This window comes from Bombus flavifrons, chromosome 9 (assembly GCF_040668555.2).
Source record: "Bombus flavifrons isolate JBK064 chromosome 9, iyBomFlav1_principal, whole genome shotgun sequence".
Lineage (NCBI taxonomy): Eukaryota > Metazoa > Arthropoda > Insecta > Hymenoptera > Apidae > Bombus > Bombus flavifrons.
The window spans coordinates 11,027,020-11,042,080 of NC_138450.1; the positions used below are offsets into that span (position 1 = coordinate 11,027,020).

Sequence of the window (15,061 nt, forward strand, 5' to 3'; positions counted from 1 at the left end):
AATAGAATGGGAAACTTTGTTACTAAAACCTTTTAGCCCTATGTACGAAACTATCCTTTATCCTCGTTACCTAGTAGCGAGTCAAAGTTGTATCGAATCGTATCGAGTTAAGACGACGAGACGCGATGGATAAACCGACGAAAGGTGAAAAGCAATTACAACGGTTATCGGGCGAGTGTACGCTGGAAAACGACGAAAACCCGCAATTGCTGCTGGATAACATCGGCGCGCTCTCTGTGAAGCTTGGCTCGAGTAAACGTCGGTATTCGATATCAGAAATCAGGCGTCGATAAGAACGAATTCACGTGAATTATGAAACGAGATATCGTATCAGCGCGGTAACGACGAGAAATGTCCAAGTAACATCGATCGCTCCGTATACGAAGATGAATGGACTTGGCTTTACGATTCGTATTGGTTTGGTCGACCGAAAATCCCTTTGATCGCTTTGGACGATGACGTCGAGGAATCTTTTACTTGCCCGTTCCCACTTTAGAGGTCGATACAGGTTCGAACAATTTCTTTCGATGGACCATTCCTATTTGTCCGGGAAGAGTCCATACGTCGAATAAAATGACAAATCACCTTCTTTGCACGTTTTGATCAATATGTCTCTTATCGATGCGTTTGTTTGCAGTACGACTGGCTAGTAATCAGTTTTTCAGTCACACAGAAATCTCATGCAACGAAGCTAGATACGAGAGACGGTCGCAGTCTTGAAAAATAAACCAATGTTAGGTAGCAGCTTTTTCCTGTGGAGGATGTACCTTTTCCTGCGGAGGAAGTACGCTCAAACGCAGTGTCCGTAATCCCAGAGAGAATTAAACGGCAGAACGACTCAATGATGTTTTTATACAGCGTCTAAATAACTTACTACAGATTGTAAGACAATCCTCTCGTAATTCATTTTTCCATAAAGACGTCGTGTATCGATGTTACTCGGTTAATCTCGAAGCAAACGAACGATTTAGGCACCCTAGGAATTCGCGGTAACTGAGAAACGTTTTCGCATAAATCTGAATCCGCTTTTCAGCAGTAGGAAATTTCGCTCTAGAACAATAGGAATCTCACGTACGCGCGACCGAATATGCGATCAAGATCCATACACTCAAGAAACTCCTGTTCTGTGTGACGTGCGCGGTCCGATTAGTATCCTAATAAGATCTTCCTACGTGCTTCGTTAACTTTGCGCGCTGACAAATTTTATTCCGGCTGACGTGGAAACGCGTTTAATCCTGCGAAAGTCGTTGCCATAAAAATTCAGTCGTAGGTCACGACGTATCTCAGAGATGCATGAAAAATGTTGCTATTTAACGCAGGTGTTAGATCATTCCTGCATGAACTCTGTCAGGCACAGGACCAAAGGCAGATGCAAAAAGTGTTCTACCTTTTTCTCATTTTTCACCCATCTTCCCTTGCTTCTCCTTCTTTCCTTCCTTACTTATGCCGAGTTTCCAGCGACATACAGACATGTAGTGTATCGCGTAACGAGTACTTTTCTTCGATATAGCTTGTGATCTACATGTTTGAAGATATTTATTTATTTAAAAAAAAAAACCTTTTTTTTTACTGCGTGTCTGACAAATTAACCATACTCGTCTTAGGTGAAGAAGAACGTATCGTCTAGAAATACATTTTCCAAGTTTGGAAATAAATAGAGGAGAAACCGGTTTTGAAAGAGAGAGTAACATGGAAAGCAAATCGCAGGAGTAAGCATACCATCGCTGCCGTTGAGAAATAAGCATGCTTCTTTTTTTAGACAAACCGGCTAACTCGGCAGACCGCAGGGTGTAAGCCCTCGTTTTGAATATGGATGGCAGTTCCCTTTTTCGGTACCGTCTCTCGTTTCTCTCACTCGCTCGCTCATTCTACTCGACTCGCCCTCTCTTCCTTCTCGTCTATTTCTCTTAACCCTCATTCCGGCCACCCCTGCTACAAAATTAACTCACATTCCGAGCTCCCTTTGATGTTACACAAAGTGTCACTGACCATCGTCTATGTTTGCGGTGCAACTGTGCGCATGCATGTATACGTATTAAATCGGTACACTTGTATTCGCTTACTGGTTTAACGATACATTCCTTTATCCATTCTTACACGATTCATTTACACCTGTGGACGAATCTTCTTAGCCTTAAGCGTTATTTTCAAATGATATGGAGCAGCGGTTCTTGCTGGTTCACGGTCCTCCGGGAAGTCACAAAGTCCTTACGCACGCAAGTTATAACTATATTATTTGGATAAAAAGTATTTAGTACGTGTATTTATTTATTTATTTATTTATTTATTTACTTTTTGGTAAATCTCTTCTCTTAAAATTTAAAGATTGTCGATGAGCATTTTCTTCATTTATTAATACAGTTTCAACCTCCGTGAGAAGATATCGTTGAGCAGTTTTAAACATACATATTTGGCACATTACGGATTTTAATTTCGTGTCAAGTTCTGAGGGTCTGTGACAAAAAAAGATTATTCAAAGGAGGTCCGTGGTAGACAAAAGAACGTTAACAACCGCTGGTGTAGAGTATGCGCGAGTGACGCGAATTATACGACTACAAAATATGCATGTAGAATTTCGCGCGCGTGATGCTTGGGCGTCAGCACAAAAACGAGCAGAAATGGTTATTTAAGAGATCGAGACGTAAGAGAATTCGCCAAGCTCGCATTCGACCATAAGTTTATTCTCGATATGCACATATATTTTACTTTTTGAAACCTTATCAATTTGGCTTGACTTTCAATCCAACAAACAATATTGTTTGTTCAACCTGTTTGTTTAAGAATCTTAATTTGTAGAGACGCATTGCTGTAACATGTGTCGTCGTGTATCGTGCACGTGTTACATGCATTGCATTGGCATCCGCATGTACATTTCCTCGAGGAACGTGTTTCGGAAAGAGACGAAGCTATTTCGTAATTGCTTTGCTTCCTTGATGACTCGATCCGAGAGTAAAACCGAGTGACCTGCTCATTCCTGATATGAACCAGTGACTTATGTCAGTTACGAGACTTCTGGCAAACCTTAGAACTTTCGATTCGATTATTTCTCTGAATACTTTATTAGAAACGTTTCGCGTTTCGATCGATCCACACCGCCAATGACCAACTATACTATTTGGTTCAAAATTACCTTTTAATGGAGCAGAGAAGAATAAAAAGTAAAGTACGACGAAATCGGATTGTCCGTGCTCCGCTTGTCTTGAGCTTGACATTAAGTACAGAAGATTGAACGTATTAAGTTCTACACCTCCCAGGCTTTCTACGACACGCGAAATGAGCCTTAGAAAATTATTACTACGTGTAATGAGTCATTTGGACCAGCTACTAACTACTACCATGTAAGTGATGGCGCATTCGTTTAATCATCGGATTTACTGTATTAACTTAATTGCTTTCTTCCTTCATTCTACGGCACAATACCTTCGTTTGTAATTACTAGCATCTTGTAATGGGTCGGTGTAAAGGAAAATGGAAACACTTGTGCAACCGTGACAAAGTAAAAGCATTTCTTTCTTTTAATTTGTTATTTCACCCGGGAACGGTGTTCGAGTAATCGTACAATATTTTAAAAAAATCGTCTGCACGACACGTAACTGCACGATATTCGCGATTACTTGTAACTTTTGTCAATCAATTTCAAAGTTAAATCGACAAATTGTGATGGCTGTTCTGCTCGCCGTCCTACTATTTTCATAACGTTACATGCATACCCGTCAGTAGCAAATTTAATCTTCGATGAAGACGTATTGTTCGACTCGAATACGAACGAACGAATCGAACTCACAGCAGTTTAACTCTATTGTATCGAATATTATATTACATGCAGCCACGTTTCGGAACAAATCTCTGGCGAATATATTACCATGGTGATTTTATTCAGCTCCCAATATTTTTTTCTGTCGTTTCACGCCATCGCGGATGATAATGAAAGATCGGATCGAATGCGTCTTTACTCGCTGCTTTCATCGATATTCGATGTTTTTCTAAAATGGGCCCAAGGGTAAGACGACAGCGTTCGTTTGTGCAATTTAATTCGTTATTAAACGTTAGATATTGCGCAAGCACCCTCGTTGGCTGACGTGTAAGAAAGGCAACGACGCGCGTCGTACAGATGTGTAACCGGTAGCTGTTTAAATTGGACGCATACATGGCACATCATACAGAAATTCGTTCCCCAGAGGTGAAGTTAACAGCGGCGGAGCAACACGGCCCCACAGGAAATTCTCTTACCGAATGGATCATGAGATGCATCTACCACGGACGAACCTCTGATAAACACCGTGAAAATTTTCCCTAACGTTGTCTAAATATTGTCGGATGATTCTTCGGATATCTACCATTTTTCCATCATTTTGTGATACGGTTCGTGGCCTTGATGGAATTTGTCCTGCAGCTGGCCCGTTTACAATTTCATCGTTTGCTATTTATTTTACTAGAAACGTCCCCGTGGAATTTGCATTCCAACAAATATCCCGAGCCACCTATTGAGTAAATGGATGATCGAAATATCGTAGGGCTGAATATGACGCGTGGTTCGATACGATCAATTTAAATGTGACAAACCATCGTTATGCATACATCTAAAAGGCTAATATCGGATCGCCCGTGAACAACTAAGTTGCACGAGAAATACGTTTCACGTAATAACTTTTCGCCTATACGAATACGATTGATACGAATTGAAATCACATGCAGGTTAAACTTCTATTTAATTCGATATGCGTAGCGTGATTGCAAGTTTTTAGGAATATCGGAAACCAGTTTTCGTGACCGCAATGGATTAAGAAAATATATAAATGGAAAAACTTTTTGCTACACAAACTTCTCTCCTTGTTTTCTTTATTTTCATCGTTTTAACTTTCGTACTACGATGCTGCTATATAATGGCGGAGACACGGTGCAATTTTATCCTCAAGTCTGTCGCGTCTTCTGCTCGACATCCTCGTTCTATTACCTTTATGAATGCGTCCTCCTCTATTTCATTTAAATTTTAACCTGCCCGCGCCTTTCATTTTAACATTCGCATTATCACATCCTCGAGTTTCTTGAAATTCCAGGTTCGATCTTCGCCCGTTCGAATTCCAGTCGGTTTTAGATTAAGAAAATTGCTCGCTATTTAAATTTCCAACGCTTCTTTCTTGTTTTCTAAGGAATATGCTTTCAAGTAAGCTTGTCAATATCGTGAACGAAGATGAATCGCCCTGTCGAATATGTCGCGAAAGACGTCGATAAAAATTTTTAAAAGGAACGATCGATGATCAATATGGATAACACTGCGCGAATCTTTGCATCGAGTGTAATTAGTCTCATCCAGTTACTGTAAATTCGATTTATTCGCCCGTACGAAAATTTTAGCCGCAAATTTTCTCTGTTCCCGGATGGAACGGTGACGCCTCTCCGAAATTGTGAGAAAATGTAAAAAAATGTCATTCACGAGCAAACGAATTTCACGGTTACATGACCTTATGTCGAGGTGCAGGCATTTTAACGAGCACCTGACATTTTTGGTGATACGTAACCGCGATAAAATTGGTTCGGTCCGCAAAATTGACCAATGTGATCTCCTCACGCGAGCTGCTGTAACAAGTAAAAGTTACTCTAACAATTTCGCGAAGAACGTGATCTGCACGCTATATGTAATGCTCTTTCATTGAGTAATTAACTAATCAACCGCGACCGGTATAGCAAAAGAAGCGTTTTCGCTGAACGACAATAGCCATTATTGCTTTTTTCAATAATCGACGGAACATCGATTCCTGAAGGCCACCGGTTGAAACGAATGTGACGACCGCAAAACCGGCTGTTCCTAGTTTGGCGAGGCGACCAAACTTGAACGATCTCGAACTTGTTTCATGAAAATCTAGTAGAGTAGACGATAAAAAATATGCTACAAATACCTCCTTGGCAACAAATTAATTCCTTTCCTCCTACCTTCCTTCCTGTTTGACGCGTACGGAGTTCTAAGTCCATGCATCTCGAAAGAGGAGAAAATCTAGTTGAAGAATGTACTTGATCTGAGAGCCTTTTTAGCTCTTAATGGGGTGTGAGATGAATGTCTCTTTGGCGTCTCAAAGAGAGAGAAAAAAAAATAGCGAGAACAGTACAGCCCATATCTGGCTCAGATGAGCGCGCCAGAATTATATCGAGAAATAAAAAATAAAACAATACTCTAGAAATAAAATACCGTATTTACGCGTACACTCTGGGAATATTTGGACAGCTGTGACACACTGTTGGTTCCCATCGAGCATGAAACATAACCGTGATTTGAAAAAAATATCATAAATGTTACATAAAAAACCGCCAAGATTTTGATATCGGATATAGGACAGACACGTGGTGATCCTACGAGGTACTATAAATAAAGATTACAAGCGATCCGTATTTTTATTGTACCAGTGTTGAGAAGTTGAAAAAAGAATTTGAATTTTATTATCCTTTTGTGTAATAAAATCTGAATAGAGGGAGAATATTAATTAATTATTCTTGATTGTGTAATTTATATGACTTTTGCGTAAGAAGATATGTTACAAAGGACCAAGAATTATACAGGTTGTATTATTTTAATTGATCCAAGCAAATATTTCTTATATATTTATTTCCTATATATCGAATATTTCAAACAAAACTTGTTGTTTCAAGGGGAACGTCTTCTGATGATTCTTCGAGATGTCTGTAAATTTCTGCATATCTCAAGGTGATCTCTGTTTTCTTAAATGGAACTACACATTTTTTCTATACATCATTTGATGTAGCTTTTGATTCTCTAGAAAAAGGTATTAAGACATTTGTGTCTGAAAATGCCTAGTTTAAAAGATTTCAATGTTAATTTTGTCAAACTGTGTGCATGAAAGACAATGGAAACATAAATATGAAAGCTATCTACGTTATCTTTCCTTGTCTTTCATACGATAAATTTTACAAGATTCAAGCTAAGTTTTCTTTTCAATTAATCATTCTTCGACCCAAGTACCTTAATAGCTTTTTGTAGTAGATCAAAAAATATATCGAATAATGTATAAAAAAGTAAGAATAGTTTCACTAAAAAAAAAAAAAAAAGAATAAACGCACGCAGGGTGAGATTTGTTACCATCGCAAGATACCCTCATCGAAACGAAGTAAGTTTCATTTAACTCATATTTCCGAATAAACTATAGTTTACGAGATATTTGTACGGATCGATTAGATTGAGCCATCCTATGTAACCGATAAATACAGATGGAATGAAACTATAAAAAGGGTAGTAAACATAATGTGAACGCGATAAAATTAATAGATTGAGGGTGTCGAGTTCGAACGTTGACATTTTAAAATAGAACATGAAAACTATATAAAGATGACGAAAAGTTGGAAAATGCAGTTTTATATGAAAGTAATAAAAACGAGATAACCATCGATATATAAGTACCGCGGATGAATGAAACGATGTAATGTAGGCGTTGATATTTTCAATATCGACTACTCGACATTAGATTAATAACAGCACCGATAACGATTACGAGTTGTAATCCAGCCACTGATTAATTAACGCTGCTAAGCTGGATCCTTTCCAGGGAAAATGTCGTTGTACTCATCCACTTAATATCTATCCATGAGAATAGAAAAATGATTTGGGAGAAATGTCAACAAAAAAATATATGTTTCTTCCGAAGTGTCTAAGTTTTCTTGTGTATGATTATTATAGAATACATATCCAATCGGAACGCAACGTTAAAGTTTTCTACCTACTAATAAAATGGAAACCGAGAAAATCCGAGGAAATTCGAGACAAACAATATAATAGACATTTGGAAGCTGCTATTACAATTTAACTGAATATTGGTTTTTCAAAGATAGCCATGGTTAGTTAGGTTTAATTGTATGCTGCAACAGTACCAACCGTTAATTAGCAGGGACAATAGGTTTGTAACAATAAAAGGTTTTTCTCGTCGATAACAATGGTCATTCTGATCAACTTTGTTCGTGATCAAAGTGAAATTCGCAATTTATATTGGACGATCACGTTAACTGATGCTAATAATACTTATAATTCTTTTTACTCGGTAATGTTTTATCTCCTAATATTTATTTGACCTGGAAGTTTCAAAGAAATAGGTTAGCTTCTTCCTCTTTTGTTGTAGATTAATTAAATATCATTCATTGGACTCTTCATCGTAATATCAATAGAATGATTTTGTTAGAAATTTTATCAGAAATTTAAAAATTAATTAAGCTATCCGTAACAATATCCGTGAAAATTTCTATCTGCAAAGATGTGTATATTTTACGATCCTTTTATAATCTATTGATGCTTATTTAAAGACTGCTATCATTAATCAAGCCTATTGAATTCCTTTTTACTCTTCCACGAATTTAATTGCGCATATTTGTATCGTAATTTTAGATATGTAATAATAAAAGACTTTTTCTGATATAGCATGATCATAGAGTGAGAAAATGAAAAAAATTAATCAAACAAACTGGATCGTATTGCAATGAAATGTTCATGTGGTTGCATTCTGAGCGTATTTAATTATCTCGCTTTCATATGATGAAGTTCGTAAATAAAAAACAATCGCGCAAGTTTAATATGTATATTGAATCATTTCAAACATCGTTGTGGTTTTAATATCCGTTGCTTTAAATGAACGTAACTCTTCCATTACCTTTTTTACTTGCTTTACTTGCTTTTAATATAAATATCAACGACGTTTAAACAATGGACTTTTGATTATCTTTGAATAACCTTCTACCATTCGCGATAATTTACTATTAATTATCGTACATCTATCGTTATCTATCTAATACTCGCGTTCGCGTATGACAGATAATCCCAATTACCACTTTTATGATTGGCTTTATCTAACGTTATCTAATTTTATTATCCTTCTAGAAGATGATCTTTTCCAAAATCGATTCGTAACACGATGATAAATATTTGTTTAATCTATTGAGGGGATTTAAAGACTTCCATTTAGATTTCAAATAAATAGCTTTCGCTGCTCAGACAGAAAGTGATTTAAAGTTTTAAAGGAATAAGATTAATTGCATATTCGAAGGTAATATTTGCTAATTTTGGTCGGCGCTTGAATGTCGAAGATAAGAGAAATAGTTTCTCGTCGAATAAAATCCCGACTTAATGCTTTGCAACCTTAGCATTAACGAACTGCAAAGATCGAAGAAGATGTAAGAGGTTTTACTAAGTACGTTCGCCGTTCATCTTCCATAAATTATAGGGCGCGTTTCGTACTGTACATTTCTATAAATGATATTCCCTAATTGCACCGAGATCATTTGCTCGTTCAACGTTACCATTTATAATAATTCATTAATGGATTCTGCCTGAAAACTAACTGAGATTCCTGTGACAAATATTTGGAATGAAAACAATGTCTTGATGAATAAGTACACTCTTGGATCTCGCAAAATGAATTTCCGTAAATTACTTGCAATTTACATTTAATTTTCACTGACACGTTTGCACACACAGTGGCGCACATTTGCGCTGAAAATCCACTGCCATTACGTAATAATAAATATTTAATAGCTAATATTCGAATACACTGAATTAATTGAATCGGGTAACTACACTAATACATTCAAAGCTAACTCATAATCAATTGATCAGTGCCTGAATAGAAACTGATAAAATTATTAGTCTAGTCGGCTAGATGAACGAACAGGATCTATACTTCAAGTTATCGACACTTTTATACGGAATTGAAGGTTGAACATATATGAGTGTGGTCGACATATAATTTTTATTACCATCTCTATTGCCTCTTTAAAAGTCAACGAACGTACACTCGTACACCTTTTATGGTTTTGCTACAAACCTTATAATACCCTTATATCCTACGATTGCGAACTCCTCCGTTTCAAAGCGTTCATCGAAGGTCGAATGGTTCCAGATAAAATGAATGGATGTCGACAATTACTAAGAAAAGTTATGAAACATAAAGCAGAAAGAGGAGATTTTACAGCGAGTGTAAATTATTGAGAGCCTAAAGGACGCGTTATTCGTTAAACACGTCGTAAAAATGATAAATTTCTTGCTTCTTGAGTGAAACAAGCAGCTCGTTCAGATCTTTAATTTTGTTGCAAAAGTAAAATACAAAGTTTCACTCAAACTTCTAGGTTTGCCGTTACACGTGTGAAAATATATCAGATTCATTGTATATCTGGCAATGAACCTGTCATAGAAAGAGAAAGGCGTCCATCTACATGATTTACCAGATCCAGTTTCGTACCTGATCTGGAAGACGTACAAAACCAGGAGCAGTGGAAAAGATGCGAGTTACAGCTTTTCTCTCGCTTCCTAACTATATAAGAAAGTTGATGGCAGTGATAGACCGCAGACTATCTTTGCGCGTGGTTATACTTACAATTTCTTTCTCGCACTCCGAAACGTGCAAAAAGATCAAATGAAGAAACTGGTGAGTCGTCTGTTTTTTATACCGATCAGTCGACGCTTAATAAGAAATTTTAATCAGTGACGACAACATAAATAATCAAAATTACCTGTAAATTTATTCCCTCAGATCGTATTCGTGTCGATGGTTGTGGTTGTCGCTGCGTATAAGAAAGGAAGAAGATACAGTGCCTTGGAAGAGTTTCCGCCTTATCAAGAGACTGCTTGGCATCCATCTTCTTCTCGCGGGCATCATTCATTTCGAGAGCCATCGTTTAAAACGCAATACTACCAATCTTACCGACGTCGACCTTATAGACAGGATTTGGATTCTTTTCCGGAGCAACTGTCTCTCAAGGACCGATTGTTGTTGAGAGATTACGAATTACTGAGAAATCGACTATTTTACGACAACAGTTCGTATTTTAAGAATGCTCCGGACTTCCATAGACAATCTTCGGTCTTTACGAATGGAACACCGTTTAGAAATCAACAAAACAAAGATCAGACGGTTTCTGGAAATGAACAGCGACCTGAATATCAAGACGATCGATATTCCTCTTACCGGCAACCTTTTCGCGACGATTTTCGATTTGCCGACCTGTACGATAAACCAATTGACTTTTACAAAGGACAGTCAGGACAGCAACAGGTCGATTCAGTTGGTAGAGATTCGGAATATTTGAAGCATGGTAAGTACTTTAATCAAAAGAAAGGTTGTAATTGATCTTATTTATTAAGAGTTTTTATCGTATCCTTTGAATCAAAGATACTTCGAACAGAGATGTTTGGAAAGTTCGCGTTATAAGAAAGAATTTGTTTGATATAGGTAACCATGGTCTTGGATATGTGTCTGTGCCACCCATTTCGCCGTATGGAAACGTTCTGCCATTGAGCGAGGAAGCATCCACGACGATGACACCCTCAATGGCTCCGACAACCACCCACAAACCATGGCAACTGTCTACTGTCTCCTCCGCAACTTCAGCTACCACCCAAGTTCATACATCTACAACTTCCGAGCTGAAAATGGATTCGCACTCGAATACGGCGACAATGCCAACCGTGAAATCCGATACGGTGAGCGAAATATACTTTTCGTACATCATGACATCGTATTCAATTTTAGCGGTACAGCACAGCGTAGTGTCCATTTTAGGAATATTTCCGCTGAGTCTTTCGTTTCTGCTTAAACAACTTACCGATCACTTTGCTGGCTCGTTCGTTATTTCTTTGCAACAGTAATAAATGAAGTTTAATCCGACGCTTGAAGAACTTTTAATCAACATTTGCAGTAACCTCTTTACAATTTCCCAACTGAATCCGTACGAGCGAAGTAACGACCGCGAATCTTAAAAGGTCCAATGCAAGTTAGTAATTGCTTTCAGCTGGCTGATGCTGCTACCACGAGCGTATCCGCTTCAACGATTTCTACGATACCAGCCTCTATGGTTACCACGAAACAGTCTTCGAACTTGGCTCGTTTACCGACCACTGAAGCTAGCTTACCTGTCATGGACACGGAATCTCCAATCATATCTTTCGGACGACAGTATGTAATAGCACTGTCAAGATTCGTTACTTGTATGATCGATCGTGATTTTTCCTCCGCCACTATCTCACCGTGTTCAAGGTGTATTTCTGAAACTAACGTTATTAGAACATTACGTCCCACGGAACTTCGAGCTGACATCCTGTACGATTGAATCAGCATTTATTTTTCCCAATTGTATGCATTCTGTTTCTGTTTTTCTTGCAGAACCGTACCTCCGATTGTATTTCAACCGACTACGTTCACTTCACCGACGCCCTATTATCTCTCCAATGAGTTAAAGGACAAGTTCCAGCAGTCCATGCTTGATTATCTGCTATCCCAACAGGAGAAAGATGGTATCAAAAGCAACGTGCAAATTCTGCCGCTGAACCAAGCACTTCCAGATACGTCGAACAACAGCCTAAACAACAAGATCCCTAGCATGGTACTGAATTACATACTTCCAGAAAACTCAAAGGGCGTTCTGAAGAACAATTTGCAGAGTTCTCTGTTGAGCTATCTGCTGCAGCAGGAATCGAACCATGGTCTACCTTTCCAACAATCATCTCTATCGGAAACTGCGAACCATGTTCCATTAACGACGATAGTCGAGAGGCCAACGATGACACTCCCAAGTATACCGATTGCAACTTTGTCAGCGGTTTCTCGGCCAGTGCAGACGATAAACTACATTCCAATAACACCGCCAAGAGTGTCTGCTTTCGTGCCTCAAGATTCGTCCACATCTTCTGGCCTCTCGTTAGGTATAGCCACTTCATACGAATCGATAAGGTTCAGACCAAATCGTTCTTCGATGACCGAGAGGGACTCGCCCCCAGGGATTCCGTCGTTAAGAGAAATTTAATCTTTCGACTCTTTTATTGCCAGATCCCAGTGCGAAAGAGCCGCGAATCGTGGTCAACTTTATTGGGAAGCCCACTTTCTGATCAATGCTTTCGCCTCGAGTTCAGTTATAATTCTCAAAATTCCATCCACTCGTTCTCTCTCGTGGGTCTTCAACTTCGATGGATTTCTTTTTATCACCGGGAAAATAATCCGCATACGAGATAAACGTCCATCTTTTCACTTCTTTGCTATTACATCGCTTTCGGTTAGGGAAGTTTAAAATTAGTTAACCGTATTTTCCAAGTTACTAAATTCGTAGCGATTCTCTCTACGAGCGTGACAAGCAACGTAATATGCGGCGAACGTACGAAATTTCATGGAAGACTCTTGTCAACCGAAATTATGTAATTGTTTCTCCATGATTCGCGTGTTTTTACTCCAGGTACACCTCTCTCTTCTGGCTTGTCCTCGAACATATTGAATAATCATATCGGCAGCACATTCAACAGTCTACCTGGTGGAATAAACACCGACATATCGGCAGGAATACCCAACAGCCTCTCAACGAACGTTCCCACTGGTGTGTCAACTTTGAACTTTGGCGAAAATGTCCAATATGGAGGGCAGTTGCGACCGTTTGAACCGGCGAGGACTCACTCATATTCCACAGGTATATCGATCGTACGTAATTACGCGGTTGTCCCGTCACGGATTCGTGAACACGACATTTCCGCTTTATTTTTCCAAACGTTCAAAACCCAATTCGTAGAACGCGTGTGGTTTGTACAGGGTTGCAGTTACAATTAGGCGGCTTCGGAGGGATAGATTACACCTTGCGTTCAACTAGTCCTACTTTACGTTCCACGAACCTCGACATTGGAAAATTGGGATTAAGTTTGCCAGAATTGCCGCGATATCAACTTCCTGCTTTCTCTAAGGTAAAGTTTCGACAAATAGCTGCGTGGATTTAGGAGAGGAGTTGGCCTGAAGAATGTTGAAAGTCCTTACTCGAATGAAATTTCCATCTTGTTTGCGGTGTTAGATTTTTTCCAACATGGAATTTCTTGCTCCTGTTACTTTATACAATATGAAGCTCGAGAAATTGGTAAACCTATTCCAGTGCAGCGGATACGTTCTAACTTGCATGATACGCGTATGGGGGAAGTTGGTGCATTCGAGTTCGGTGGCTCGTTTTACAAGAAAATTTTCCCATCAGCATGCGAGAACGTATTTTGTTTCAAATACTTGTAACACGAGTTACGTATTCACGATGGAAGTTGGCTGGTAATAGCTGACTATACCACGTAGAAATTTTAAACCGTGCATCGATTGTTGCATTTTAATAGAGTGACTTTTGAAATGTTTCCAAACTTACGGATTAACTGATAGTCGCGAAAACTTATCGACCTGGTGGAATTTTTTCCATCGGCAAATACACATGCACACGAACAGGAACGCGATATAAAGCCGTTCAATGCTGTTACAGCGACATCGTAAATACAGCGTCTATAATGTGCTTTAATTGCGAACTTCGGCATGAGAATTATGCGGTTATTTACGAATGTAGCGAAATGATTTTACTATATCGTGTATGTAACGTTTTTATTGTAGGTAAAATTGGGTCAACGCTTGTGGTGAACGTAGAAGCTAACTGGACCAATCGGTACAAAACCACGTGTTTATTTATAGCGTTACAAAATATTCTAGCAAGTTGCCAAAGTTTAAGGAACTCTAGGTTACGTCGAGAAATATTTCATAGTGTTATTCCGTAAATATTATCTCTATATAATTTAATTTACTATTATAATAGAAATAAATATTTGTTAATAGAAATAGTAAGATTATCAGCGTTTCTTCTGAATCGATTTCCGTCAACTTCATCCGTCCAATTTGATTAATCCTGTTTAATCCATTGCCTATACGTATAATCCTTTTTATCATCATTCAATATTGACTCTGACATAATACTATTAACACATCGTGCGTTATCTGGGTTATTGACATTATTCGATCCATCGTACTTTTTCAGGCAGGCTATTTCAGAGATCACCGGCCCATATCTTTCTTCTTACCACTATAGGAAGCATTCACTGTTTGAGGGATATTCGTAAAAGTCAGCCCGAACCGATTTCGTTGTAGATTCAATTTGGCCAACGTTCGTACTCACTGGTCCATGGACCATTCTCACCGTGAATTGCACTGATTCGAACAAATACCACGAGGACAGCCGACTTTTCGTCTTCTATCGATCTCTAAAAACCTGCAGAGGCAAGTGTTTTCTACACTGCAAA

General features: G+C 38.5%; 1 protein-coding gene across 2 annotated transcripts; it reads left to right on the forward strand.

Annotated features, from left to right (window-relative positions):
- Window positions 1-10,122: 10,122 nt before the first annotated feature.
- On the forward strand, window positions 10,123-14,659 carry LOC138183602 (uncharacterized). Of its 2 annotated transcripts, XM_069120773.1 has the most exons (8): window positions 10,123-10,415; window positions 10,521-11,082; window positions 11,220-11,470; window positions 11,779-11,942; window positions 12,150-12,688; window positions 13,213-13,440; window positions 13,560-13,708; window positions 14,382-14,659. In XM_069120773.1, the coding sequence occupies exons 1-8, from the start codon at window positions 10,404-10,406 to the stop codon at window positions 14,406-14,408; spliced, it is 1,932 nt and encodes a 643-aa protein (XP_068976874.1). In that variant the 5' UTR covers window positions 10,123-10,403; the 3' UTR covers window positions 14,409-14,659. The 2 variants fall into 2 exon arrangements, with proteins under 2 accessions (XP_068976874.1, XP_068976873.1); XM_069120772.1 differs by lacking the exon at window positions 14,382-14,659 and having other exon boundaries at window positions 13,560-13,854.
- The last annotated feature ends 402 nt before the right edge of the window (window positions 14,660-15,061 follow it).